The sequence below is a fragment of the Symsagittifera roscoffensis genome, chromosome 3 (genome assembly GCF_963678635.1).
Source record: "Symsagittifera roscoffensis chromosome 3, txSymRosc1.1, whole genome shotgun sequence".
NCBI lineage: Eukaryota > Metazoa > Xenacoelomorpha > Acoela > Convolutidae > Symsagittifera > Symsagittifera roscoffensis.
The window spans coordinates 47,228,085-47,255,075 of record NC_087064.1 but is presented as its reverse complement, the minus strand read 5'-3'; the positions used below and the strand labels follow the sequence as shown (position 1 = coordinate 47,255,075).

At 34.6% G+C, this 26,991-nt stretch overlaps 1 protein-coding gene across 3 annotated transcripts; it reads left to right on the top strand.

The window, feature by feature from the left end:
* Nucleotides 1–410: 410 nt before the first annotated feature.
* Nucleotides 411–20,334, top strand: LOC134842215 (uncharacterized). Of its 3 annotated transcripts, none has more exons than XM_063858448.1 (3): nucleotides 411–675; nucleotides 1,019–1,219; nucleotides 19,891–20,334. In XM_063858448.1, the coding sequence occupies exons 2-3, from the start codon at nucleotides 1,049–1,051 to the stop codon at nucleotides 20,104–20,106; spliced, it is 387 nt and encodes a 128-aa protein (XP_063714518.1). In that variant the 5' UTR covers nucleotides 411–675; nucleotides 1,019–1,048; the 3' UTR covers nucleotides 20,107–20,334. The 3 variants fall into 3 exon arrangements, with proteins under 3 accessions (XP_063714518.1, XP_063714516.1, XP_063714515.1); XM_063858446.1 differs by having other exon boundaries at nucleotides 414–675; nucleotides 1,014–1,219; XM_063858445.1 differs by having other exon boundaries at nucleotides 417–675; nucleotides 1,001–1,219.
* Nucleotides 20,335–26,991: the final 6,657 nt, after the last annotated feature.

Below are 26,991 nucleotides of genomic sequence, written 5' to 3'. Positions count from 1 at the left end.
GAATTTTCGAAACTTAACACCTTAAAAGGCGATCAGAACATTCATGATTTTGCTCCGAGGATCTTGTAAACTAATTTTTACCCCTATTGCAAAAGGGGGAAACTTCGTTACGAGTTGCAAAACTCACATGTTCGTAATTAATGAATTATAGTTATTTAAGTATTTAAGGGATGGCACATCTTTACTAGATACCGTAATGCGGCGGAGGAAGGGGGGGGGGCAAAACAATTGTTAAGACCCGGTTCCGGTACAGAATTTTTGTTTTCATTTGATTGAAGAAACCTGAGCCTAGTCGGTTTTTGAAGCTTCTTTTTTGAACACAGATGCTTTTGAATTATAAGTGTATGTTTAAATAATCGCATCTTGCAAATGCGGAATGCAATTACCGAATCGGGATTTTTTTCTTTGTGTAGAGTAATTTTGAGTAATAAAATATGGCGCACATTTAGTTGAGTTAGAGTAGAGCTAATCGTTTTTACGGCCTATAGTTAAGCGTATGTTTATAATGAACAATACGATCATTCTTCAGTTTATCTCAAACCAACATTAGACACAAACTGCGCGAAACTCAAACACAGTTTAAATCTGGTTCGAACATAAAACTTGCGTTTATTATTCACGCAGAGTACAAATAGTTAACAACTCCATAACTTACAAACCTACATTTTCAGAGAAGTAAGTAACCATTTTTTGTCACGGAATTTGTCCGCACTCGGAATTAACCCGCTATAAGTAAATACCTAAAATTTATCTTCCAAGTAAAAGTAGTGTACTTTGTGATTTGAATAATCAATTGTTTCGGTTCCGAAAAAAACGGTAAAAAAGTGCATTTTTTGTTGAAATGAAATCTACATAGTCGTAATTTTCATTATATAGCTAAAAGTTATCATGCTGTTTGTCAACCTTTTATGGTTTTACCGCTCATGAGGATCCCCTTAAGCCCCAGGAACTCAAAAATGTCACTGTCAGATTCTTTATAAACAAATAGTATTTTGTGAAGAAACTTTTCGAAGGATAGACACTAGACTACACAGAGAGAGGAGTGCTGATGACGTCATCTGACAGTTCGAATAGCACGATCAATGCCCTGCTGAGGGCTGAGAAGGAGGCGAAGGGGGTGGTGGAGACTGCGAGGGGGGAGAGGAAGCAGCAGCTGAAGAGGGCCCAGATGGAGGCCAACGACCACATCATCGCACTCAAGGAACAGGCACAGCAGGAGGTAAGACCCCACCACAGATATTTAACTGACAATACACACATTTCTTCATCACTATTGCGCATCTTATTAAAATAAGTCAATCTTTCCTTTGGGTGAAGGGGGGGTTAGGTTCACTATACTGTCGTAGGTTGGGGGATGAAGGTGTCCTAGGTTCAATGCAGAACACGTGTTTTATGATCATCAGTCTTTTCGTAAGTCGCGCCGCTGGTCTTTTTGCTCGCGGAAGCATGCTGATAATGAATATGAACAAGCACATGCCGTGCGGAACGGCCTGCTCTCGGCGAGTGACGGACTGGCTAAGAGTGATTTTCGCCTGACTGCAGAACATCATTTCCTTTCAACTTATATGAGTTCAAACTAACATCATTGAAGAATTCGTAATTTGGGAAGTTGCCTTAAGTTATTCATAAAGCACTTGGCCTTGCAGGAAAGGTTGTTTGATTTTTGAAGGCTTTTGTTGATAAACAACAGCCGGAGCTGAAAATCGTATCAGGTTTTTTTAAGAGAAAACAACACTTCAATCTTCCTCAACGAGTCGAGGGAGCGGTGGTGAAGTGGTTATGGGGAGCGGTGGTGAAGTGGTTACGTCTCCGCCTCTTAATCGAAAGGTCGGATGTTCGAGGCCCACCATGATCCGTGCTCGTTGCTTGAGGGTGAAGCAACATTACCCAGCCCAGAAAAATAACCACAAAAAATTGCATGTAGTTCTTAAACAGGGGCACAACAGCGGTTCGCCGTGATGAGCTGTACAGCTCTTGTGTTGGTCCTTTCCCCCGTGGATAAATGGTCTTAATGTAGATTTTTAAAAGTTTGTTGAGTTATAACCGATGGTCTTAACTCATAGAGTAATTTCGGATAGGGTACACCGTCTGCTCGTCACGCTATCTTATTTTCGGCCGGATAGATTCGTGCAACTTCTTAGTCTAATACCGATCCTAATCTTACTCTTATACTATTCTAGTCTCAGGTTGTTTAACTAGTCTCTGCTAGGCTCAATAGATCTAGGGTATACTGGTTTATTGCGGCTACTGAAGTTCTCTCGGAGAGGCAACTAATTTCTAAGTTAAATTCAAATCTCTCTGGTGCTGAAATTACAAGTAATTTCAGCACTTACAAATAAGTGGGTTGTTAGTTAGATGGATCATGATTGGTTAATATTAAATACTTTACAGTGGTAAAATATCTAATTTATCCAATCATAAAATGTAGTTTAGATCAGGTTCCACCCATCCGGGTTTTACAGAGTTTTTTAGAATAGTTTTTCTGCAATTCAAAGGATGGATGATGGACGTTGGTATTTGGCGAACATCATATTTCTTCTGGGTTCTCCTGTTAGAGAAGTTCCATGATCAATCGTTGTGTCTTCTTATGACAACGACTGGGTTTTCTCAACAAACTCAAATCTGATTTCAGAATGGTTTGCTATGACAGGTTTTTCTGTTTCATGTAGAGAACTTCTTTTGTGTTCAACCTAGTCTGGGAATGGCGTGGAGATTGTGCGTGGAGGGGATGCCTGGTTACTCGGATCTGTACGTATACTTGAACATCGAGGTGGTCATTGGTCTAGTTCAATGAAGTCCTTTTCTGCGAAGTCAAGTCGTACTCTAAATCCTTTGAGTTGTGATTGTGGACGGCATATTGATTGTGGTTGGCCATTCTTTTTCGAGTGTAGTGGGGTCCTTTTGTCTTTGGATGTTCGTCTTTGGTGTTGTATGCTGATCTATATACTGCAAGGTATAATTTACATTTTATAAAATTTTTATTAGTTCGGTGTTTTAATTATGATTTTGGTTAGTTGTTTTCACAAAAGCTTTTTGTTTTAGTTCGGTTATTTTGAAGAGTTACTCACCCTTGAGTACCTCTTATCAAAAATAGAAGTGTGGTCACAAAGCGTGGATGTAGCGCGGTGGGTTAGGCCGGCTATAGAGCATGCTCAGGACGTCCTCTCTGTTGGGTTAGGCCAGGAGTGGGAGTATGATTTCGTGCGGTTTTTGTGAGAGGTCCTGTTATGTGATAACGTTTTATGTTGGGTTTATTGTGGTTTTTCTTATGTTTCGTTGGTTGTGTCCTTTTTTCAAAAATCAAATTGTTTTTGGTATGGGTTTGTCTTTCGACTTTTTTGTGTTTTATTATTTCTTTCTTAGACTTTATAATAGTCTTCAAAAGGATAAATTATCCAGTTTTAAACTGGTTTAATCCGGTTTGGGTACCGTTGGTTTCCTTTTCTTAGTCATGCTATTATTATATGTGTTGTGGTGTTTAGTAAGCTGCTAATGAATATGATAAATTATACTTACTTCTTAGTCGTCGGGGAAAAAACCGTGGGGGAAGATGTCGTGTATTATGTCGGAATTTGTTAGTAATTTTGCTAGTATGCGAATGATGTTTTTAGTTTGAAGCAGTGGCCAAAGCAATTGAAGTGCTTTAATAGTTTTTAGTTCTTCAGTGCCAACTGCAAACTCATAAGGTGTGTTTTGGATGAGATTATATAATTTGTGATTGTATTTAGTGTTGTGAATGAATTCTAATATCGGGATTTCTATAGGTTGGATAAATTCATGTGGGATAAGGAAGGGTCTGGATTCTTCTGCGTTGAAGGTCTTCGTGATGGGACAAAAAATATACATTTGGGTTATGGGATCATAATTGCGAAGAATACCGTGAAGGTTAGTATCTTTGATGCAATATGTGAAGTTAAGAAAAAATGGTGATGTGTATTTAGAGTTAATAAATTGAAAACGGTGGTGTGGTTGTCTTGATGGAGTGTGTAGATCAAAATGATTTTGTATGAAGCGATAATATGTATATGTGTGGGTTTGTTTAGTTCGTAACATAATGTCGTGTGAGCAGTGCAAATCGCGTTCTTGTGGTGCAAGGAAATTGAAGGTTAGTGAAAATAATTGAAATCTTTCTTTAAAACTTTCGTAAGCTTGCATGTCGGTTAGTGCTTCAGAAATGACGTGGTCGAATTTGCGATCAAATATATTGAGTGTAAATACATATGGTGTTTTTATGAAGAATTTTTCTGTGATTTGTGGGTTAGCGAAACGATCATCATCTAAAAATTGGTCTTGGTTAGCTCGGATGATGTTTTGATCGTAATATTCTAGCGTATATTCGTTTGCTCGGGGTGCAGTGTATGTTTTTAGTGACTTTTTATATCCTATATAAGTAAATTGTCTATGTGTTAGTGGTGTGGTGAGTCGATATAGCAAATCTTGATTTCTTTCTATATCGATGTGAGTATTAGATAAAGGTAGGCAAAGGGGGTTAGTAAAATGATAATATGATGTCCAATGAAGTGTAGGCATTAAAACTTGTTCATCTACAAAACTACGTGTGTCGTTAGTGTTGTTAGGAGTGTTCAAAGTATATTGTGGAAATGAAGGTAAGGTGATTGCTAAAAAATCTTTCGTGTTAGTGTGATTTGGATGATTAATATATTCACGGGCTGTTCCTGGTTTTGTTGGAAATGGATGGTTTGGGAATTTTCTTTTGAAAGTGCGATAAGCTCTATTAGTGCTATTTGATGATTCGGTGGATGTGGATGATGGTGCTAATGATGCGGTATAAGCTGAAGAGGGTGTAGGGGTAGGTGGGTTTGATGATTCTATTGTGGATGAAATCTGATTTATAGTGGGGTTTTCAAGGTGGAAAGGGTTGTTGTTGTAGGGTGATAAAATTATCTAGTTCCTGGGAGATTTGGGGAGTATCTGGAGAATTGGATGATCGGTCTGAATGAAATGAAGAGTAGGTTGGGGTGACTTGTGAAGCATAAGAGGGTGTAGAAATGGATGGGAGTGGGTTATTTGGTGGGATTGGTTGAAAAGGGGATTTTGAAAAAACGGAGGAGTTGGTTTGAAAATTATTGGATGGAGATGGTTCAGAGTCTGCAAATTCATCAGGGGTTTCAATATTTGGGTTATTGAGTTGTGAAATGGAGTATAAAACTGAGATATGTGAATTAGTGTCTGAATTCATGCCTGATGTTACATTATTGGTTGGGAAATCGAGTGGCGGGAAAGCAAAAAGTGGAATTATTGTAATTGGAGTGTTGAGGTTGGTTGGATGGGAATTTGAGCGGTGTAGGGATCCAAGTTGTCGGCTCATCGTGGGCTAAAAAAATTATTATTTTGAGACTGAAAAGCGGTGGTATGGGGTTGTTCTATAATTTGTTCATATGTATTTTCATCTAGTGAATGATGTGTCATTATATGCTGAATGGGACTTTGTGATATGGTTGGTCTAAAATTTGGATTATGTGTTATTGCTAAATTTCGAAAATTTCGTGGGACTAGGGATAATGGATGGTTATGTGGTAGGGGTGGTAACTGGTGCTGTGGGCATTATTTCTACCTTGTTATGTTCTTCGTCATATGTGTTCTGTCTTGTTGCTATTTTTGTGTTGTATTCTTTTATTTGTGCGTCTAAAAGAATTTTGTTTATTGATGATGAAAAAATTCCAAAAAATCCTGCAAATAATATGCGTGCTAGACTTGGTTGTCTATTTACTTGTGTGTGTATAGCGCATGTATTATAGATTCCTTTTAAAAGTGAAAAAAGAAATCCTATAAAGTTAAACATTGCGTATAAAATAGTTAATTTTTCTAAGATGTAATAGGGCCATCCTAGAAAATCAAGAATTTCATTTTTGAGTGTAACAAAGCTAAAAATATTTAAAGGTGAGATATCTTGTGGTCGGTATTTTTCACCGTTTAGATATATATAGTCTTTAATGTCTTTAAAATATCCGCTATAGTCTTGTGTATAAATATCTGCAAATCCTGCGGTTTCGGCAAGTTTGCGTATGTTTTGGTCAATTGATTGTCTTTGTATAGTGTCCATTTGTGTTAATAATTCTTGGAATTGTTGTGTTCTAATGTGATGTTGGATATCGGATTTTGAATATATTCCAACTGACTGTAGGTCAATATTTGGGTTTCGAGCAATAGCTCTAATGCTTTCAGGTGAAAATTTTTTGAGTGATTGCATTAATGTGGGATATGGGGTAAGAAGGTAATATTTATCTTCATCAGGGTTCAGTTGTACTACGTTGTGGCTATTTTCTGATCCACATGGGACTGCGGTATCCCAGAAATAGGTTCGTCTTGAAAGTGTGTCAACGAAATGTACTTTATTCTTATAAAAGATAGGGATTCTTTTATAGCATCGTTTATCTTCAAAAACATATAGTGGTGATACTTTTTTGATACAGGTATAGAACCATAAAATGTTTCCTTCATAGTCTAAAAAATTTGATCTCTTTCCTGATAGTAAATATCCTGCGTAGGGTATTTTTAATACTGCTAGTGCAAGTGATTGTAGGATTTGTGTCCTTTCTAATTCGCATAGTTGGTGAAGTGTTTCTAATTCAGAGAGTGACATTTCTTGAAAAATTCGGCTAATTGTGTAGTCTAATTTCATATCTAGGTGAATATCATAGTGGATATTACCGAAATATGTACTATTCATTAGTGATAGTTCTTGTAAACGTGTGCTTCTAGTGTTATGGGGCTTTAGATGTCCACCAGGTTGACCTATACTTTTTTGAAAATCAACTGGTATATATGATGTTCCTTCGTTTATAGGGTGACTTGTGGCGTATGGGTCGATTTTTACTTTTCCACTTGTCATGTCGAATCCTTTTTCGTATTCAACTAATATTTCGGAGTATTGTGTTTTGTGAAGTGGATTTCTGTATTTACATGCAAGTTCTGTTTCTTGATATATTTGAAAACGTGTCAATTTATTTTCTATATTGTGTATGTTTCTAAAGTTAGAACTTTGTTTTCGTGATGGATTTTTTTGTTCATATGGGATTGATTGTATAAAATATTTTTCGTGAAATTTTATCATACGAGCGTGTATTTTTGCTACTTGAAATGTTGTACATGTGTCTTCGGGGAACCAAACAATTGTTGCTTGTGTTCGTGTTGTAGGGTCACAATAGCCTTGATCGTTTTTACAGGGTAATCTAATTCCTTGATAGATCATTGTGTTGTAAGATAAATCGCGTGTGAGTTGTATTTTTTCGAGTTGTATTTTCCAGTCGAAAAACATGATTTCTTGATATCCTTTATTTTTTGTGTCTGCTTTGCAGTTTGATGGGTTATTCATACCAATGTGTGGTATCCAGTGTTTATCGTGTATGTCATAAGTTAATCTTCCGTGTGCGCCGTTGTATGGGTATTTTTCATCTAGTTTTATATGTCCTTGATATCTTTCAAGTTCTGCTTGATGTACAGAATCTGCAAAAACTTGGAAATATACTAATTTTCTATCTGTGTTTTTATTTCTTCTGATATTTAGTCTGAGTAACTCGTTTTTACAATCTTCGGGATTGAGATGTAAAAGTCGTTCGATATTACTCTGGTAGAATGATTCGTGGTCAAGTCGGTTTTTATTTCCATTTGAGACTTGTGAACAATGTACTTTCTTTTCAGAAAATGTTGCTGTGAATTTATATCCTATGACTGTTGTTGCTCGGGCTTTTGAATAAAGTGTCGCTATTACATTTGTAGTTTCTATAGCTTGTGGTTCTGTTTCGCATTGTGATACTTGATTTATTGCATATTTGTGTAGTGTTTTTTGTTGATTTTCTTCACAATCGTAATGTGTTACTAATAAATCTTGGGGTCCTGTGCGGGGGGAAGGGTTTATGTTCTGATTGGAGATTACTAGAAAAAAGAGTTGGAGAAAAATTAATATTTTTAGAATATACATGTGTATGATAATCCTGAGTATGGGTTATAAAATGTGATGTAACCAATTGTCTTTTTGGTATATCTGTCGTATTTGTATATTACTTCAGTTGTTATAAATCGTGGTGGTAGTGATTGAGCTGTTATATTTGGCGGGTTTAATGGGTAGGGATGTTGAGTAATGTTGTTTAGTTTAACCGTTATTTCAAATTTTAATTGTAGACTATTTTGTTGGAGTATTTGGATGTTATGATCACGAATGTCTTCGTGGATGTCTTGTCTATATTGTAATCTATTGAGTGCCCAGTTGTGGAGTCGGTTACTTTCTGGGTGTTGTCCAAATAATGGTGGAGGTGCTGTGAATGTATTCCAGTCTAGTCTTAAAGGAACATTTGTTGATGATTGTTCTCGATATCTAGCGTCGAGGTTATTTGGGAAGTTTAAGTTAAAATGAGTTGGTGAAATCTGGCTTATTGATGGTGTTGATGGTAGTGATAATGTTTCTGGTAGTGATGAGGATGTTGTTGTATCCGTAGAAATATCTATTGGATCATTGATTAAATTTGGTTCACCTTGTGTGAATGAATGTGTTGTCCAATATGGTAGTCGTGAAGTTTGGTTTGTGGGGTTAAAGGGATTTTCACGTATTTGTTCAGATGTTGGTGTTGAACCTAAGTAATCTGAGGGTAGGCTTGAGGTGCTACGTTGTGAAAGAAGCGTAGGGGTTTCTGGTAATATACCAATGGGGTTTTCTGGAGTACTTTGTGATGGGGATTGAGGTATATCAAAATGAACTCGGGGAGTTTGAAAATTTCTGTTTCGTCGAGGATGTATAATTTGTCTATTTATTTCGACTGTATTTTGGTTTTGACTAGGATTTCGTATTCTACTTAATTCTTGTGGTAGTGTTGGGTATAAGTTATATGTTGGTTCGCTTAGAGGTGCTTGTCGTTGAACTGGTTCTAGTGGTTCAGATAAGCGAGCGTGTCGTTCTTCAAAGGTATATGGGTTATCTTGAAAGGAAATTCGTGTGGATGTTTGGGGGTTTTGGGTAGTTGAAGGTGGTGTTGGGTTATCTTGGGATGATGTCGGTGAAGACTGACTGAGTGATTGTTGGTTAGCAATTTTTGATGGTTTTTTATTTATTCTTTTAGTGGAAAAATTTATGTTTATTATAGTATTCTTCTAGAAAAAGAATTAGGAGGATTGTTGCTAGGGCGAATGTGATGATTGCTTTCTTTATACATTTGCATATTGTCAAGATGAGGGATGATAGAAATGTTATAAAAATTACAAATAGTAAAAAAATATCTGTTCTACTAAAAATGGTTCGTATCATTTAGATAAGTTTTGTGAATCGTACCTGTGGATATAGTCAATAGCTTTCGAAAGTTGGAGGTATAGTTCAAATATGGAATAGAAAATTAAAAAAATATTGCAAAAAATGATTAAGATTATTACAAAAGATTCAAAGGTATCAAAAAGAAATATGATTAAAAGTTTAAATATCGTTAAAAAGTTTATGAGAATGTTAAGAATTATGTTGACTGGTCGAGAGAAGAGCATTTAAGAAATGGCTTCTCGATTGAATATTTTTTGGTGTTTGAGGCAATTTTCAAGTGTGGTCGAATTATTTATTGGTTTTTTGACAAGTGGGTTGAGTTTTGTGAAAAGTTGTTGGGGGCAAATTTTATGGTGATCGGGAGGTCTTCTTTTTCTTTATTTTTATTTGTCAAATGATCTGGGGTATTTTTGAGATTTTTATACTTTAGGCTAATTAAAATGGTCGTTCTTTTACTTTAGGCTAATTTAACATATTTGTTTTGGGGGGTATTTGAGGTCTGAGTTGGGGAAATATTGTTGATTTTTGGTTTATTAGATAAGGGAGGGTTATGATATTATAGTGATATTTATTTTAGTTGTCAAGTTGGAGTGGTTTGCTTATTTTTGACCTGGAGGTCGCAAAGTTATAGTTATAGATATGCCTGGAGTTTTAATATCGTTCGTCTAGTTGATTTGTGCTAGAGTTAGAGAAGGTGACGGATTGGATGAATCCTATTGGCTAATTATGAACTAGAGTCGCTGCGTGTTTGTCAGCATGTTATTTTGAAAAATGAAAGTTCAAAATATTTCAGAGGTGCAAAGATTATGAAATATAAAATTAAAGCTGTTTTTCCAAATTCGACTTTCTTTAATATTTTAGATTGTGGGATGAATGTTTTATAGTTTTTACGTGGTTGATTTCTAAGTCGTGATGACTCTCTATGTTCTGATTTGTCGATTTGTTCTTGGGGTATTATTTTTTCTGTCAATTTTCTATTTTTTCTTTCTTTTTGAGGTATATTTTGATCTAGCTTTTTTGTATTGTTTTTCGTTGTAGTTGATTTTTTGTTTTGGTTTTCGAGATGAATGTCATGTTGTTCCTTTGTTTTATTCTCCGTATGTGGGTTTTTTTGAATAACTTTTAAACCTGTGAAAGAATATAATTGAGTTAGTTCGCGTAGTGCGTATTCTTTTGGGTAATAAGGTAATAGATTGTTTCGATATTGAACAATTTCTTTTTTGTCTGAGTCGGTGATTTTATATGTGACATCAGTGGGTTTGGCAATTATTTGGTATGGTCCTTTACGAAGGGGTTGTAATTTTTTAGAAATTCCTTTTTGAGTGTTAAAATTGGGTATTAAAACAATTGTTCCAATTTTTAAATCGGAGGCTGGTGTAAAGCGTGAATTTATTTGTTCATTAATGTTTTGCCTTTGTAACAACTTTTTTGTTACTTTTTGGTAAATTTCATTGTGTTTTTTATCTCTGTTTAAAATCCATTCGGTGTTTGTACCGGAGGCTAATTTAAGAATTTGTGGGTGATGAAAATGATCTTCATCGTGTGTGTGTAAAGGTAGGTTATAACAAATTGAGTCTTTATTCGGTTGACAATGACTTTGTGCATTTTTATGAGAGTTTGCTGTAAACATAATTGGTTTGCGTGGCTTTTGATTAAAAACCATTTCATATGGTGACATTCCTAGAGTTGTCGTGATTTGTGAATTATATGCTAAGGGAAATAGTTTTACATCTGCTGACCATTCGGTGTATTTTGTATCATTTCCATTGATGATACATCTAAGATATTCTTGTAGTGAACGGTTCATACCTTCGACTAAGCCGTTTGTCCAAGGTGCGTGAGATGTACGTGGTTTGTGTTTGATGTTATATAAATGACATAGTGTGATGATTTCCTTATTTATGAATTCCGTACCGTTGTCCGTAACTAAAATTTCTGGTAGTCCGAATTTGGCTATCCAGTGTTCATAAAGTGTTGTGTAAGCGTAATAAGCGTTACAATGTGGTACTGGGTTAAGTGCTACATATTGTGTAAATGCTCCAACAATTACCATAATGTAGGAGTTTCCTTCAGATGATGGTGAAATTGGTCCTTTTGTATCAAATGAAATACGGTGGTTAAAGTACAAACTTTGTCCTTTAAAGTCTTGTTTTTGTGCTATTTGTTTTTGATTTGGATAAGGTTTATTTAGCTGACATACTATACAATCATTGCATAGTACTTTTATCCAAATTGGTGCATTTGGAAAATAAAAGTTTTGTATGAAATTTGAATATGTTTTCTCTGATCCAGAGTGTCCTTTAATGTTTTGTGTATGTGAGATATTAAAAGCTATGAGAATCATACTTAAAGGGAGACAGGGAACTGTAGATTCATTTAATTGGTATTCTAGAAGGTCTGTGTTTTCATTAATTGTTGTATTATTAAATTTTCGAAAATATCGGAGGAGTGTTTTATTTCCTAATATTGTTGTATCTGCCTTTACGGGTTTAGTTTTATATTTGTGCCATGATTTTAGTTGTCTAATTATTGGGTCAAGATTTTGATATTGTTTCAAAGTATTAATTGTAACTTTATCTGTTGGGGGAGAAAAATGTTTTCTATTTCTAATTTAGATAAAGGAATTGTATCAAGTGGGTCATGGAGGTCAAAAACTTGATTTATTGTGTATTTTGAATCGTTTGTTTGCGGTCCTGATAAATTTATTTTATCAGTTAGATTTTCTTTTTCAATTAACGGAAAAAAGTCTTTTTTATGCGGGTGTTGTTTTACTCTTTTTTGTTGGGTGTTATTTTTTATCCATTGTGAATATGGAATTGGTTTAAAAGTTGATGTTCCAAGTAGATCAACTTCGTAGTGGTTATTTTGGCAATCTAAATAAAGTGGGAAGTGTTGTAGATTATTTATTTGTGATTGTTCAACGTCAGTTTTTACTGCATATTTGCATTCTAGTCGGGGTGATGTTTCGTTTTCTGCAAGGTAAAATTTTATATTTTTGGGTATTTCAACTGTAGTTTTACGTGTAAGTAATTCAGGTGGTGTATTTCGACCTAAAGTGTCTGGTAATGCAAGATTCTTTCCTGCTGTCCAAACTATATGTAAGTTTGGGAATTTCATTGGAATTAATTGAAATCTATAAACTCGGTGATTTGGATTAGATTTTTGTGTAAAGAGAAAAATGATTGGTTTGTGATCTGTGAATAGAACTGTTGGATGTTTTGATCCAAGTATCAGAAATTCATATTCTGTTAGTGTATATATTATGGCTGTACATTCTCTCATTAGAGTTGAGATTCGTAGCTCTGCTTGAGTGAATAATCGAGAATTTGCTGATATAAGATTCATTTTGTTTGTCCATTGTGTGATTGTAATAATGCTGCGCCGATGCCAAAATTTGAAGCATCGCACATTGCATAGAATGGTTGATTTGGATCTGGAATTGTATTCGAAATTTGTTCAGTTAAGAGTTTTTTAATTTCTTCAAATCGTGCTTGATGTTCTGTGTTCCATTCAAAATTATTTTGTTGTCTAAGTATATTATAGAATGGTCTTAGGTATAATTGCATTTTATAGACATATTTGCTTAAAAAATTTAACATTCCAAGGAATTCTTGGATTTTCTTTGTTTGTTGGTGGCTGGAGCTTCTGAATAGCATCAATGCGTAATTTTAATGGAGTGATTGCTTTTCTTTCTATATTGTGTCCTAAGAATTTAACTCGTGTTGAAAAGAAGTGTGATTTATCGGGGGCGGCCTTCAGATTTTCGTTCTGAAGTATTTTGTGATAGTGTTCTAAAACATTAAACATTTCTTCTTTTGTCTGTGATTGCATAAAAACATCGTCTAGATAGGTGATTGCGTTTTTCTTTAGTATTAGTGGTCTAAAAATTTTGCTCATAAAAGCTGAAAATGCTGCTGGTCCTATGGATATTCCATAGAATAGGCGGTTGAATTCATATTGCTGATTTCCAATAACAAATTGTGTTAAGCGTCGCGATTGTTCATCTAGTGGCATTTGATTATATGCACTATTCATATCTGCGGTTGTAAAGTATTTTCCGTTTATTTTTGTTAAAATAACTTGTATTGGTTCAATAGGCCAATTGCGTTTTGATTCGTCTATTAGTGAATTAAGATATCTAGCGTCTAGAACTATTTTTAATGATTCTCCTTTTGCTAGGATGATAACAGGGTTGATATATGTGTTACCTTTTGGTTGTTCTTCTTTGTTTACCGGTGATATAATTTTGTATTGTTCTAAAATATCGAGTAATCTGTTCACTTTATCGTGTAAATGAATTGGTACTTTACTTGCTCTTTGTTTTTTGAAAACTGCGTCAGGTTTTAATGGGAGATGTAGTGATGAACTGATTTTGCCAACATCAAATTTGGATGTTGCATAGACTGATGAATATTTTATTAGCTGTTTGGCTAACTTATCAAATTCGTCTTGTGTTATTTGTGAATGTTGGAAGTTAAACATTGTTAAAAATTTCTGTTGATTCTCTGTGTGTGTGGTGTGATTACAAGGTCGTATTTTTTGTTATCTATTTCACAGTTGTGCAAAACGATTGTTTGTTTGTTTCCTAGATTTTTAAATGACAAGGTTTAGGATGACGGATGCAAAAAGTTGTTAGATGATTTCTATTTTCTTAAATTGTTAGTCCTTACGATTTTTTGGTTAGCTTAACCTGGGTCTATTTGTTCAGGGTTGGAGAGAAAAGTATATCGATTTCGAAGAATGATTTTTTACTTTCTCGTGGCTAGTATAAGCTAAGGTGTTAACTTACTTAATCTTACTTAGGGGTAGTGATTGTGTTCAAGGGTTGGAGAATAGTAAATCGATCCACAAGGTTCAGGTATAATTAGAACGCGAGTAGTTCGTTAGATACTATTTTAAACTTACTAAGTCTAAGATTTATCCTGGGTCTGGTAAGAGGAGGGTTCAAGTTAAGGATGAATAACCGAAGTTCTTCACTGTTTATCCTAATTTGAATGATTAGTTTTGTTCAAAAATTTCTATTAGTCTTGGGTTTTTTGAAAGGGTTGGATAGTGAATCGACGTTTGAGGTCGTTAGACACTAGCTAAGTGGGTGGGGGAGAACAAAATTGTTCTTTTTGATCCAAGGATAGGCCTTGATGATCAAGTTTTTTAAATTTAATTAAATAGAAAATTAATTAAGATCCAAGGATAAGCCTTGATGATCTGATTTTAAAATTAAGTGAATTTAAGTTTAAAATGGTTTAAATTTATTTAAGAAAAGATTTAGTGTTTTAATGATATTAGTGAGCTTATGATTGCTGTTATGTTTTAGGTGATGAAGCTGGGACAACTGATGATTTTATGATTACTAACAGTTTATTGTCATGCTACTAATTTTTGTTTTGATTTTCAATAAATATTTTCCAAACATGTTTTATAGAATACTGCAGAATTTTAGGAAAACGATCTGAGATCTTTTTATCAATCGTTATTGTATATTAATATTTTTGTTTAGCGCCTGAAATGATCATGAAGATTGACTTCAAGATTTAAGTTTGCAAATGAAAATCTAAATTCATTGCTAATAAAATTCTAAATATAAAAGTTTGTGTTGGCTTTTGCCGTACTATCATATAACTATTTGGTAAGTTTCTACTTTGTCGTATGTCGTCTCTGGTTCGAGGTCTTCTTCCAATTCCGGGTAGTTCTATTATCGTTCGGAATATTGGCTTTGATCTATTGAGTCGTAGAGATATTTCGATTAAATTATCGTCGTGTAACATTTTAAAAATGTTTTGTCTAAATTCTAATCTATTTTTGGTTAATTCTAAGCTATTAAGGTCTTGTTCGAGACTTATGGTCGCACCAGATGAGTTATAACCGATGGTCTTAACTCATAGAGTAATTTCGGATAGGGTACACCGTCTGCTCGTCACGCTATCTTATTTTCGGCCGGATAGATTCGTGCAACTTCTTAGTCTAATACCGATCCTAATCTTACTCTTATACTATTCTAGTCTCAGGTTGTTTAACTAGTCTCTGCTAGGCTCAATAGATCTAGGGTATACTGGTTTATTGCGGCTGCTGAAGTTCTCTCGGAGAGGCAACTAATTTCTAAGTTAAATTCAAATCTCTCTGGTGCTGAAATTACAAGTAATTTCAGCACTTACAAATAAGTGGGTTGTTAGTTAGATGGATCATGATTGGTTAATATTAAATACTTTACAGTGGTAAAATATCTAATTTATCCAATCATAAAATGTAGTTTAGATCAGGTTCCATTGTGTCAGTCGAAGCCATTGAAAAAGAAATAAGACTGCTTGTATCAGGGCGAAGCCCTGAATGTTCCAACTGCCTTTTGAGGTTTATGGAGCAGTAATAACAATAAAACATTAAATGAAATGAAACAAAATGAAATTTTTTTTTTTTAAATTTGAATTTTTAGACGAATATCCCCCGACACGCCATATTAAGTATTAAGAAAGTCGGAACAAAAAACGTAGCTCTTGTATGTATCTATCCATTTTGAATCCTTCAGTTCTGATTGCCACATACCCATTTCGAGTTAGAAGTATTTCATTACATAAATGTTTGTTTGACACCCGTTGAAATGTTTCTGACGGTGTCTTTGGAGCCGAAGTATAAAAATTTAAAACCGCGGAGCGCGTGCGTCCAAAAACACTAAATGTTCCGTATAAATCTATCAATAAAGCCATTCTCACAAAAGTATTCTAGCGCTTCGCTTAGAGCCTGAAAATTGATCGCTTAGACCTAATTTTTCAACGTCGACAAAAGACGGCTCCAATCGACCCCAAATTTTTATCTTTGACTGAATGTTTGCAACTTTAGATAAACAATCACAGGACCAAAAATATGCAATTTTTAGTTTTCAACCATTGGATTGAATGAAAATTTTCTGAGCGTATCTGTCGCTTTCTCTGTAACTACTTGAGGTTCATCACTGAGGTTTTGGCAAATAATGATGAAACTATCTAAAAAGATCTAGCAGAATAAAAAAAAAACAAGAAAATTTAGTTTTCAAGGCGTTGTTTGGCGAACTATTCAGAGGCGAACGTTGTTTGGCGAACTATTCAATCGAAACTTTTTAGCACTCATAGAAGTGTGCTGGGTGCTAAAAAATCGGATCTTTTCAATAATCTCGACCCTCCTAACAAAGGGGGATTTTAAGTAGATTAAAACAGTCGATTTTTCGACCAATCAGAATGCAGCAAAAAAAAGAGTTCGCAGTAGAAAGCTCTGTGCTGATTTAATGTATTTATTAATAGGGCGGGGATTGTTTGGTAGATCCTTTTTTTCATTAACTGCACAAAGCGCGTAAATTTTCAAGCAAAACTGTTGATTGGAAAACAGATGATCATAGCCAGGTCATCATATAAAAATCCCTGTTACGTAGTAGGAAGTAGACAACCGTGTATTCATACCCCTCGGTAAGTAAGGAAACACTATGCTGGTTCCCATCTTTTTAACACTAAAAAACTTGACAGCATACAATTTCACTCCCAACTTTTTGTTGCCTTGCCATTTTAACACCACTACATTTTAAAACTACAACTTAAAACCATTTTAAACGAAAATGAAAAAGGAATTTACTTCAAAGGGGAATTTGGTAAGCATCAAAGAATAAAGCAAAAACTTTTTGGCCATGTAAAGACAAATCATTCTAAGCTACTTAATTTGCGTAAGTTTTGAATAAAACTAACCTTGCCAATAAAATTGATTGGAAAATGACTGGAACCAAAAATGAACAATCGTTCAACAAGTTTCAAGGCTCCGATTTCATTAAACGTTTTTTAAATAAAAAAAAATTCACCAATGCCAAATGACTAATAATCACTCATCTTCAGAATCCTTCTCGAACTTAATTTTATAACACCATTGCTTTGTTCAGCTTTTTTTTTGAATGGTTGGCGCTTCAACACATAGCTAAACGGTTGCCAGGCCCAACTACCAAACTAGCATCCCAAAAACAAGGACAAAAGTTCTATTACGGTTTAAATTTGATTTTTAGGGATACGAATGAATAAACAAAAAAAGACAAATTTTATACTGGTTCAATATAAACTAGATAATGCTCTGATTAAAGTACAGTTTAATTTTGTCTTCGTAAACAGACGTTGTTTTTGTACTCATTCATTTAATACACGGTACTTTTTTACTTTGGGAGTTCACAGCCACTCGATGAATCGAAAAAGTTAGTTTATGCACTTAGTCGTCTTTTCGCAGGCAGCCCATTACGTTCCACATATTTGGGCCGGCTCCGTGAAATAATATTGGATGCCGAAGTGCCATCCTTCGACATTATTTGTTGTTCTAGAAGTCCCACTCTCAGCCGCATCTCGCTGGTTCCGAAGGGAGGGTGGGAGTAAGTTTTTATGGTGTATCACCATGCTTTTTATATAAGTAGAGCCAAAATACAGACACAACTCGCCGGTTTTTTTTTAGTTTCTTAATTTTTTCTGTCACATGCATTCTGAATTTCATGAACGATCATATCATAGACCTCGCAAATCTTTTTTGTTTTTTCGAATGCAAGTGAAAACAGCTTGTTTAAGGCCAGCACTAAAGGATGACTCGTTTGTAGGTCATTATCAGACCCAATTCATTTTTTTCATGTAATTCTATGGGAGATGGAAAAAAACAACCCAATAAATGCGCTCAAGGGAATTTTTTTTTGGAAGGACTGAAAAGCAGCTTGCTCAACAACTAACAAACCTTTTACGTCAGAGCCACTGTCATACTAGACAAAACTTCCAAGTTTTTCAGGAACCTTGAAGTTTCGCGCAATGGGGATAGGTGGTGCATGTATACATCTAGCGGCTTACGTGAGCGCGCAGCAGTTCGAATGAGTTTGTCTGAAGTTGGGAGGGCAAAATGAGTGGCTAAAGCATATATTATTGGCTTAATGGCACTGGCCATTGCGACAGTCGGTTTAAATAGCTCTCTGAGAGCTTTTAATTACTTGATGACATTTCGGGCATCTGATTTTCCCGCTGAAATGTCACGGTTATTGTCTCCACGCGTCTCGATCAATTCGTTATTTTCTGTAATGACAGCTGCTCAACATTTATGTGTTTTTTTTTGTTGTTTTGAGCAAATCCAGTTCTCATTGAACTTTTTCATGCTTGAAAAAAACTAGTGGCCGGACGCTATAACAATTGGTTTGTTATTAGATGAAACTGTGGATTCGAAAGAAGACTCAGTCATAATTTGTGTTTGGCGTTTGTTGATCACTTGAGTACAGCATAAAACGACTGTCAGAATTTATGATTTTTAAGTAATATTGTGTCAAATTGTTAAGAGTTAGCGCAAGCAGGTTTTTGTTTAGTAGTCATAATGGTTTAGTGAAAAATCCAATTGATATTAAATTACGAACTTGTTGATAAGTATTTTAATTGGAGAGCCTCAATCGAGCATGTACAATTAAGATAAACCAATTTTTCAATGCGACGCGTGCGTTAATTGGAAAACTAATATTTAGTGTGATATGATTCAAAATAAGGAGTTCATACAGCCTTAATTATGGTGTTAAGTTATAAATTACCAATTAAATTGATGTAGATTCAAATTGTTTTTTAGTGAAAAGACTATGTATTAAAGTGTAGGGTGTTAAATTGGCTGGTATTAAGTCGTAGAATACTACTATAAAAGCCCGTCGGAATCCAGATGCGAAAAATATTTATTTATTTCGTACGTTTGCTTTTGCATCTCGATTCTGGTTGGTTAATATAAAATTTGTCTACTTACTGACGAGTGTTAATACGCGGTTGTCTTTGTAATGAACGCACTCCAAGGTGCCCTAAAAAGTAAATTGAATTGAAAAAAACTCCGAGCCAACTAAGAATTAACTCATCTTTAAGAAATTACTAAAGCCAACTATCAATTGTCAGACAAGTTGTTTCAGAGAGTTGTTTCAGACAAGTTGTTTTGAAAAAAACCTTATCTATAGACCTATAAAGGCAGTCGGATCATTCAGGGCTTCGCCATGATACAAGCAGTCTTGTTAACGCTTAAAATTTGATATTATACTTATACAATATTTCATTAGCCAAAAACGGATTTTTTTCTACATTTTGTACTTAGTAACAAAATGCCCCCCCCCTATAAGGAACTAGTTCAACAGTTAAGCATATGTGAAATTGTATCTAGTCCTGAATCCCCCTTCTGCGAAAGGGGGATAGTTAAAGAGATTATTTAAAAAAGAGACCAGTTAATGGGTACTCGGAACGATCAGGGCTTTGCCCTGATACGAGCATTCTTGTCTACAACTTGTGGACAAATAATCTAATTCTTCAGAGAAATCATAAAATACAACTCATTGAAAATTTACAAGCCACAAAGAAGAAGAAGAATTTATTTCTCACCGTTACAAATTACAGTTGCGTTTTTTCAAATATCAAAAGCGTCATAACAACAGTAGTTTGAAACTCATATTTGAGTCAAAATTGAAAAGATTTAGCAAATCGCAATATTCAGTCTTCGCCCTGAAACGAGCAACCTTGATTATTGCTCATAACAACTCAGTGTTTCATTAATCGAATCATTTATGTTTTTGCTGTCCCAAGGTCGCCAATAAATGAACTAAGAAATTCTTATTGAAATCATAGTTTTAAGCTCCATTTTTTAAGGTTAAAGCTGCGGATGATGCGTTCAAAGCCAAGCACGCGGACGACCTGGCGGCAGGCGAAGACGAGACCAAAATTGCTCTGGTCGAAGTGGACCGACTAGCCGAGGCAAACAAGGAAAACGTGATCCAGATGCTGGTCGAATGGTGCACGAGTGTGGAGCCGGAGCTACACGAGAACCTCATCATGCAGATGCAGGAGGCCGAGAAGAGCAGCTAGGTGACACAGCTGATCACATGTTTTGTTTCAGCATTAATACGTGGGTTGCGATTTGATCACGAGCTGAAATCCCGAATAAAACTGAAGAATGTTCAATGTGCGCATATTGTTTGAGATATATGTATTGTATACAGTTTATTTATATATAGCGATCAAATACTTGATAAATTGTTTGAGAATGAGTTCAAACCCAACAAGTGGAATAGAAAATTTACCCAAGGTATTCAAGACGACGTGTTTGTTTTTTATGGCATGTGTCATGTTTTTCCGATTCCTTTTTAAAATGGCTGATTTTACTTCGACTAACCAAATTTCCGAATCATGAGAACAAAATCAGAAACGTTCGCACGTGATTGTTGGAAGACGAAAAAATTGCCAAAACAAAATGTGGCTCTCGTGTTTAGACTTTTTATTCCAACTTTCGAAGAAAGTGACGGAATATTCGTCCTCGGGGTGATTTTTTTTCTGCCAAGTTTCAGCGTTTTAACTAGCAAATTTTTGACTGAATTTTATACATCATCTGAATTTTATAATTGCCCTGAGCTCAATTTTAAAGGTATTCAATTAGAGTTCGTAAAGTTATATGGGCTCAAAATTGCTATATTGGGATAATTAACGGGCGCTATAGTTCATGCTATCCACGCGTAAGCAGAAATTGAATCCGTTAATCTGTCTCTCAAATTTTCCAAAAATTTGAGGCAAGCTTTTTGGTCATTTAAATACTTCGATATGTACAAAATATATCACGTTGTACTTAACCTAGCCAAAGGAGGATGATTTTCAAAAAAAATTTTAACAAATAAGAATTTTTTCATTTTTTGAATTGAAAACAACGAGCAGTTTTGTTTTCATTCTAATTCAACGTTTCTGATGTTAAAAAATTGATTTGAATTATCCGGACAGAGCTCGAACTAGAAATTTAAAACAAGTTTTTCTCAATTTGAGTTGACTTAAGATTTAAAAAAAATGAAGACTAAACTTGCTTAGATTTCAGCAGAATTTATCTGGGATATTTTGTTTTGCAAAATTCGAGCCCAAAATGTTACCCCAGAAATCGATCAGTTTCTTTTAGTAAAAAAAAACGCTAGAAGTACTAAGTCAATCAAAAATAAAATTATATCAAATTGAGCCTCTTACAAACGTTAAGAAGGGTGGTATTGTTTTCAAAAAAAATTGGGCGAAATGACTCAAAATTGTTTTAAAATATTGGTAATTTGTATAGTTAAAAAAAGACTTTTTTGTCTATCAAACAAAAAAAATTATTTTATGCAGTGTTTTAGAGATTATACCCTTCTAAAAATTGTTGGTCGAAACAAAAATCTCACCTTGATATAATTGAATTGATCGTTCTGGCGCTGTTTTTGGTTGACTAAAGAAATAATCCATTTTTTGCGTAAAATTGTGAGCCCGAAATTCTAATTTCTGGAAATTTCCGAATTTCTACGCAATTTGGGCCATATTAATTTTGCTAAAAATCTAAGCATATTTTGGCTTCTTAATTTCTTCTTAAACCGACTCAAGTTGAGATAAGGGTGTTTTAAATTTAAGTGTAATGTCCGGATTATTTCAATCATCATCGTGTAAATCAGGAAAATTAACTTAAAAGTCAACTAGGCTGCCTTTTGCCATGAAGTTAAACGCGTACTTTTCTTGACTTTTGATTTCAACTTTAACTTCACTGACATTTTTTTGTTGAACAGCTGCCTTTGAAATTCAGCATGCTTCGATCAATGCATCAACAATCTTTCATCATGCTTTAGCAACCTTTTCCTGAGTAAATTTACAAGATATTACACGCTCTCTAAAAATAGATGAAATAAAGTTCTTTAGTTTAATAATGTTTTTCTTTTTAATTTATTGGAAATAAAGGCTAATTGTTAAAAACAAGGATAGCCGGTTACTCTGCAAGTAGCACAGAATGTTCTGACCACAGTCAAAATAAAATACAAAACAAAAGATTTTTTTTTTACAAATTGGTGTCGTTTTTCTGCATACTGTGATAAAAAAATCTGAACGAGAAAATAGAATTTAGGCATATTTGAGACTCGTAGTAAAATAGGTAAATTTGAAAACAGTTTTTGAAGAAAAATTACTAGAAACACGTAAAAAAAATTTTCTGCATTTTCAAGTTTTTGATTCCCAAAACTGCGCTAAAAAATCCAAAAATTACTTTCAATTGAATAAAAATATGTTTTCACAGCTGAAACTAAGCTGAAAAAAGCTATTGTAAGCATATACGGTCACCTTATTTGCTCAAAATTAGACTAAAAATCAAAAATTTGAAAACCGGTTTTTCTCGACACTGAAAAAAATTTCAAAAGCTCTTAATGTTGTTGGAATCACGACTAAAAGGGCTTTATGATATATCACTCAATCCAATCCGATTATTATTTGTGGTGCCGGATGAAAAGACTTATTAAACGTCGGTAATTTGCTTTTACGTCGAATGTTATTTTGCTTCAGTATTTAAAGTCTGTTGAAATCAAATTTAGAAAAATTAAAATTTATGAAAAGAATTCATAAATCCTAGTAGTAGTTGGCTTACGGCAGTGGACTGTTGAATATTTGTTTTTATCTCTGGCTTTGGAGGATGTTTGATCTGAAGTAGCAGAGTAGCATGAGGATCTGCACAGTAACTAAGTAAACCGATCAATAAACTAGTTCAACCAATTCATGAATCTTTGACCAAGTAGTTGTATTGAACATTGTCTCCTGTGATAAGTTTAATTCGGCCGTTTAAACTGCAGAAGAAAGCTTTTAACTTGTTGAGAAGAGTCATAAGCTTTTCAGTAGAATGGCGTCAAGGGCTTGGAATTGGCACACAGGAGAGACATCAGATGAGGAATGGATTATTTTGAACTTGAGCAACTAAGCGCACTCCGAAAACGTTTGGTCTAAGTTGACAAAACAGATGTCAAGGTTGATCACAAAATTTTCACCGCCGTATTTTCATGTTTTCATTCTCGTATCATAAATTGTGATCAAAATTTTCCTTTAACGGAAGACTTCGAACATTTTTGTTTGCACAAAAAGGTATCTGCCACAGAAACATGCGGTTTTTGTACGTACAGTTTTTTGTGAGTTTCCTCAAACTAAACGTGATCAATTGGACTTGCTATTCGAAAATATCTCGACAGCGGCAGATATTTTTACTGACTTGAAAACTTTCAAAACAGTTTTTCCTTTTTTTGCAGATAATTGGTTGAAGTGTTTGACCCATGAAGATTAGCAATTAAACGTTTTTGTTGAAGCATCACTGAAACTCGATAACTTCAGTTAATTGCAAAAAAATAATTCACAGAAATTTCTAGAATTATGAGACTTATGTAGCTAAACCGTATACAAATTATCTCGAGAATAGTTGTCCGTTGAATTCGCACAGTTTTCTATTGTCAATTTTGAGAAACACGTTGGATGTAAGGGGTAAAGTTCTTATATGATTTCACAGTTTTTGACTGACAGAACGGACATAGCGATATGTGAGGATGACAAAACGTTCAGGCGAAAAATGAAGAGAGGTGTGCCAGCAGGCACCGTACTGGGACCTCTTCTGTTCGTTATTGATTTTTTCGTTTTAGCCTTTCATCGATCTCTTAGGCCCGCAAAGGTGATTTTCGAAAAAGTTACCAGTGGGTTAAAAGATGTGTTCGGCTATTTAGGACTAGCACTTAATGCAAAGAAAATTGAACTGCTTGTCATATCAAAGAAATCAAAATTAAAAGATGTGTTCGGCTATTTAGGACTAGCACTTAATGCAAAGAAAATTGAACTGCTTGTCATATCAAAGAAATCAAAATTAGGTTTTTAGTCCCAGATTGTGACAAATATAGTTCAACTATATAAGTAGAAAAAATCTGGGCTCCTTTTCTCTCCCCCCCCCCCACCTCGCACTAACATCAATTTTATGGTTTAATGAGCTGTCTTACAATGTTGATTATGAGAATCAAAAATGTTTGTCATAGCCTAATTAGTCTGCATGTCAATTTTCATGACAATTGGACAATGCGGACAGCTTTTTAATTATACAAATTAGCAGATGGGGGAAAAAGAAAACGAGCTAAAGTCTGATAAGTACCCGGTAGTTAAATTTGATTTTTCATGAAATTGAGAATGTCGGCATAGTTTATTCAACTGATTTTTTTAAACTAGTTGCTAACTAGAAAAAAAATTATATTTCGATTTGAAAACGCTTGCTAATCGCAAACGTAATCAATTGTAGAGCAAACTATTGTCAAGTTTTTTCGCAAAATGACGTAAGCACGCAGTGTCACCTTAATTTTAAGAAAATATCAAATCATCCAAAGGAAGCTGTACAAGCGAAACAAACCTACCAATTGAAAGATAAAATTTAGATTGGGCGGAATTTTTACGTGTCTGATACTTGCTAAGGAACATTTGGCAGGGACAAAAAGGTACTGATTGTGTACAAGCTCTACTAGTCTCTCAATTTTCCGAAACTGATCATTCCGACTTTCGAACAAAGTGAGGAATATATTTATGCTCGGCGTGGTTTTTTAATTCAAACTTTTTTTTAACAAAACTCTGGGCCCTTGGGGGATCATTCTGTTGATATGCATGGGGCCAGCCGAGTGTGCACACCGTTATAGTAACCTGCTAAGAATTCGTCTAAAACTGCTTGTTTTTTATCCCGCACTACAATATCGTTCCAAAATGAATTGAGGCAGCTAATTGGTTTGATTAACTCATTGCCTAAAATTCATAGTTTTGATAATAATTACTTTACCGAAAACTATCCGAGACCAATCAAGGGACAGTAGGAACATTAATAGTTTCGTTCTGATACGAGTACGAGCAGTCCTGTTTTCATTATTTCTGTAGTTTCAAACAGTTTTCAGAGACAAGTTGTTTCGTTGCTACAATCTTGGTTACCTTCATATCTAGTTTCTTTCAATCAGTCTTTTTGCATTAAATTGAAGAAAAAAGTACAATTTGATTTGAAGTGCCAGTTTAGGTTAGCAAAACGCGAGTGGAACGATCAATTTCCTGTCTAAATAAACACTAGCTCCAAAAAACGTGAACTGAGTTGAAATATTCACCAGCTTAATCATCCCGATGCAAAACTACCAATTCATGAAGTGTGATTGAAGGTTTGCAACAAATTCCAAACAAATTCTCAGTCCGTGATCATTTCTTGCCGAGTTATGTTCAAAATTGACATAGGCACTAGTTTTACACAACATTTTTGTCGTAGTTTCTTTCTAATCAGTTAATTTATCTAAGCTCATTTTGGCGCCATCCAAGGAACAAGAACACCATCTGAGCACACTTAAACGTTTTAAACACTCAAACAACAGATCGATTGGAGAAGGTATGCGCCTGACTGACTCTCGTCAGAAAACTATTGTGGAGACCTAATTGAACACGATTGTTTAAAATCCCGATAAAATTGTCTCCATTTTTCAAAAGAATTTTTTACCAACTAAAAGATCATTTTTCAGTTTAAAAATTCGGTGGAAACACTAGGTGAAGTCAATTGTTATCTTGAATCAACCTACAATTCCCAGCCTCCCCCCTCCCAAATTGATTTAGGGGTAAGAAAATATTCACTTTTCATAAGCTTACTCTGAGTTTAGCCTAGGTTTGTTTAAAATAGAATTTAAACATTAATATGTGTGATTAATGGCATTCAGATGCAATCCCGCATAAAAAATCTACAAACTAATTGTATTTGCGTGTTGGTATGAAATGCATACTTTATACAGAATTAGATTTCAGAATTAAAACATAATTGGGGAGGTCATTCTACGGTAGGTCACTTAGGGGGGAGATTATACTGTTGATCCGTTATCTTTGCTAGCTCATCCACATCAGTGCAAAAACAAACATAATGTCTTGAAGAAGAGATGTTCTGTCATCTTTTCAGCCTATTTACAATACATTGCTCATTCAAATTAGCCGGACAAAATGAATAAAACTTGAAATGGAAAACGTGTTTTTCTCAAATTGGATTGATTTCAGACAAAAAATATTGGACACTAATCTTTCTTAAAGTTTTAACAGAACTAATATAGAGCAACTTTTTTTGCAAAATTGCGCCCGAAAAAATTACCCCAGAACGATTATTTTTGGCCTTGGGTAGTTTATCGAAGCTTCCTCCAAAACTCTTTGTTCGTTTACTGACAAAACTTTATCGCTGCAAGCCTCTTATGTAGCCCCACATAGTTTAAGAAGGGGGTAATTTCCAAAAAAAAGGTCGCGAAAGGCTTTTATAACGAGGCCAAACTGTGCATTTTGGGATTTGTAAGCGAATTCCGCAACAAGGACGCTGTCATAGCTGTTATTTTGTTCTTTCATTTCCTTTGATCGTTCCGACAAACTTTTAACATATTTAAAGACTTGTCTCTGGAATGCAGACGCATAAAGACACAGTTTGGCCTCGTAATGTAAAAAAATTATAAAAATATGGGGGTTTCATCTAGTAAATGAACAAAAAGGAGTTTTTGTGATTGAATAAACAAAGCCAAAAGGATAGTTTTGGGCCAAAGTTTTGCGAATCAAATTGCACTCTAATAATTCTGTTAAAATTTCAAGCTACATTGGTTTTTATCCTTTTTTTGTCCACAAACAGTCCAAATTGAGAAAAACGCGTTTTCAATTACCAATTTTAATTAATTTGTCCGGATAATCTAAACAAATCAGCACTGTAAAATGGGATTAAAGTATTGAGTTTGCTGGTCGATTTCACTCTGTGAGCTCAATGAAAAAACAAAAGCATAGGCTAGTTATATTTCGAAACATTTATGACTCAAGAACCGAAAATAGTACTTTTTGAGTTTTACTACATTGACTTCCAAAAAAATTCCATTGAGCTGCGGTACAATTGGCTCAAAACAAATGGTTTAAAAATTTTTTTTTTTGACAAAC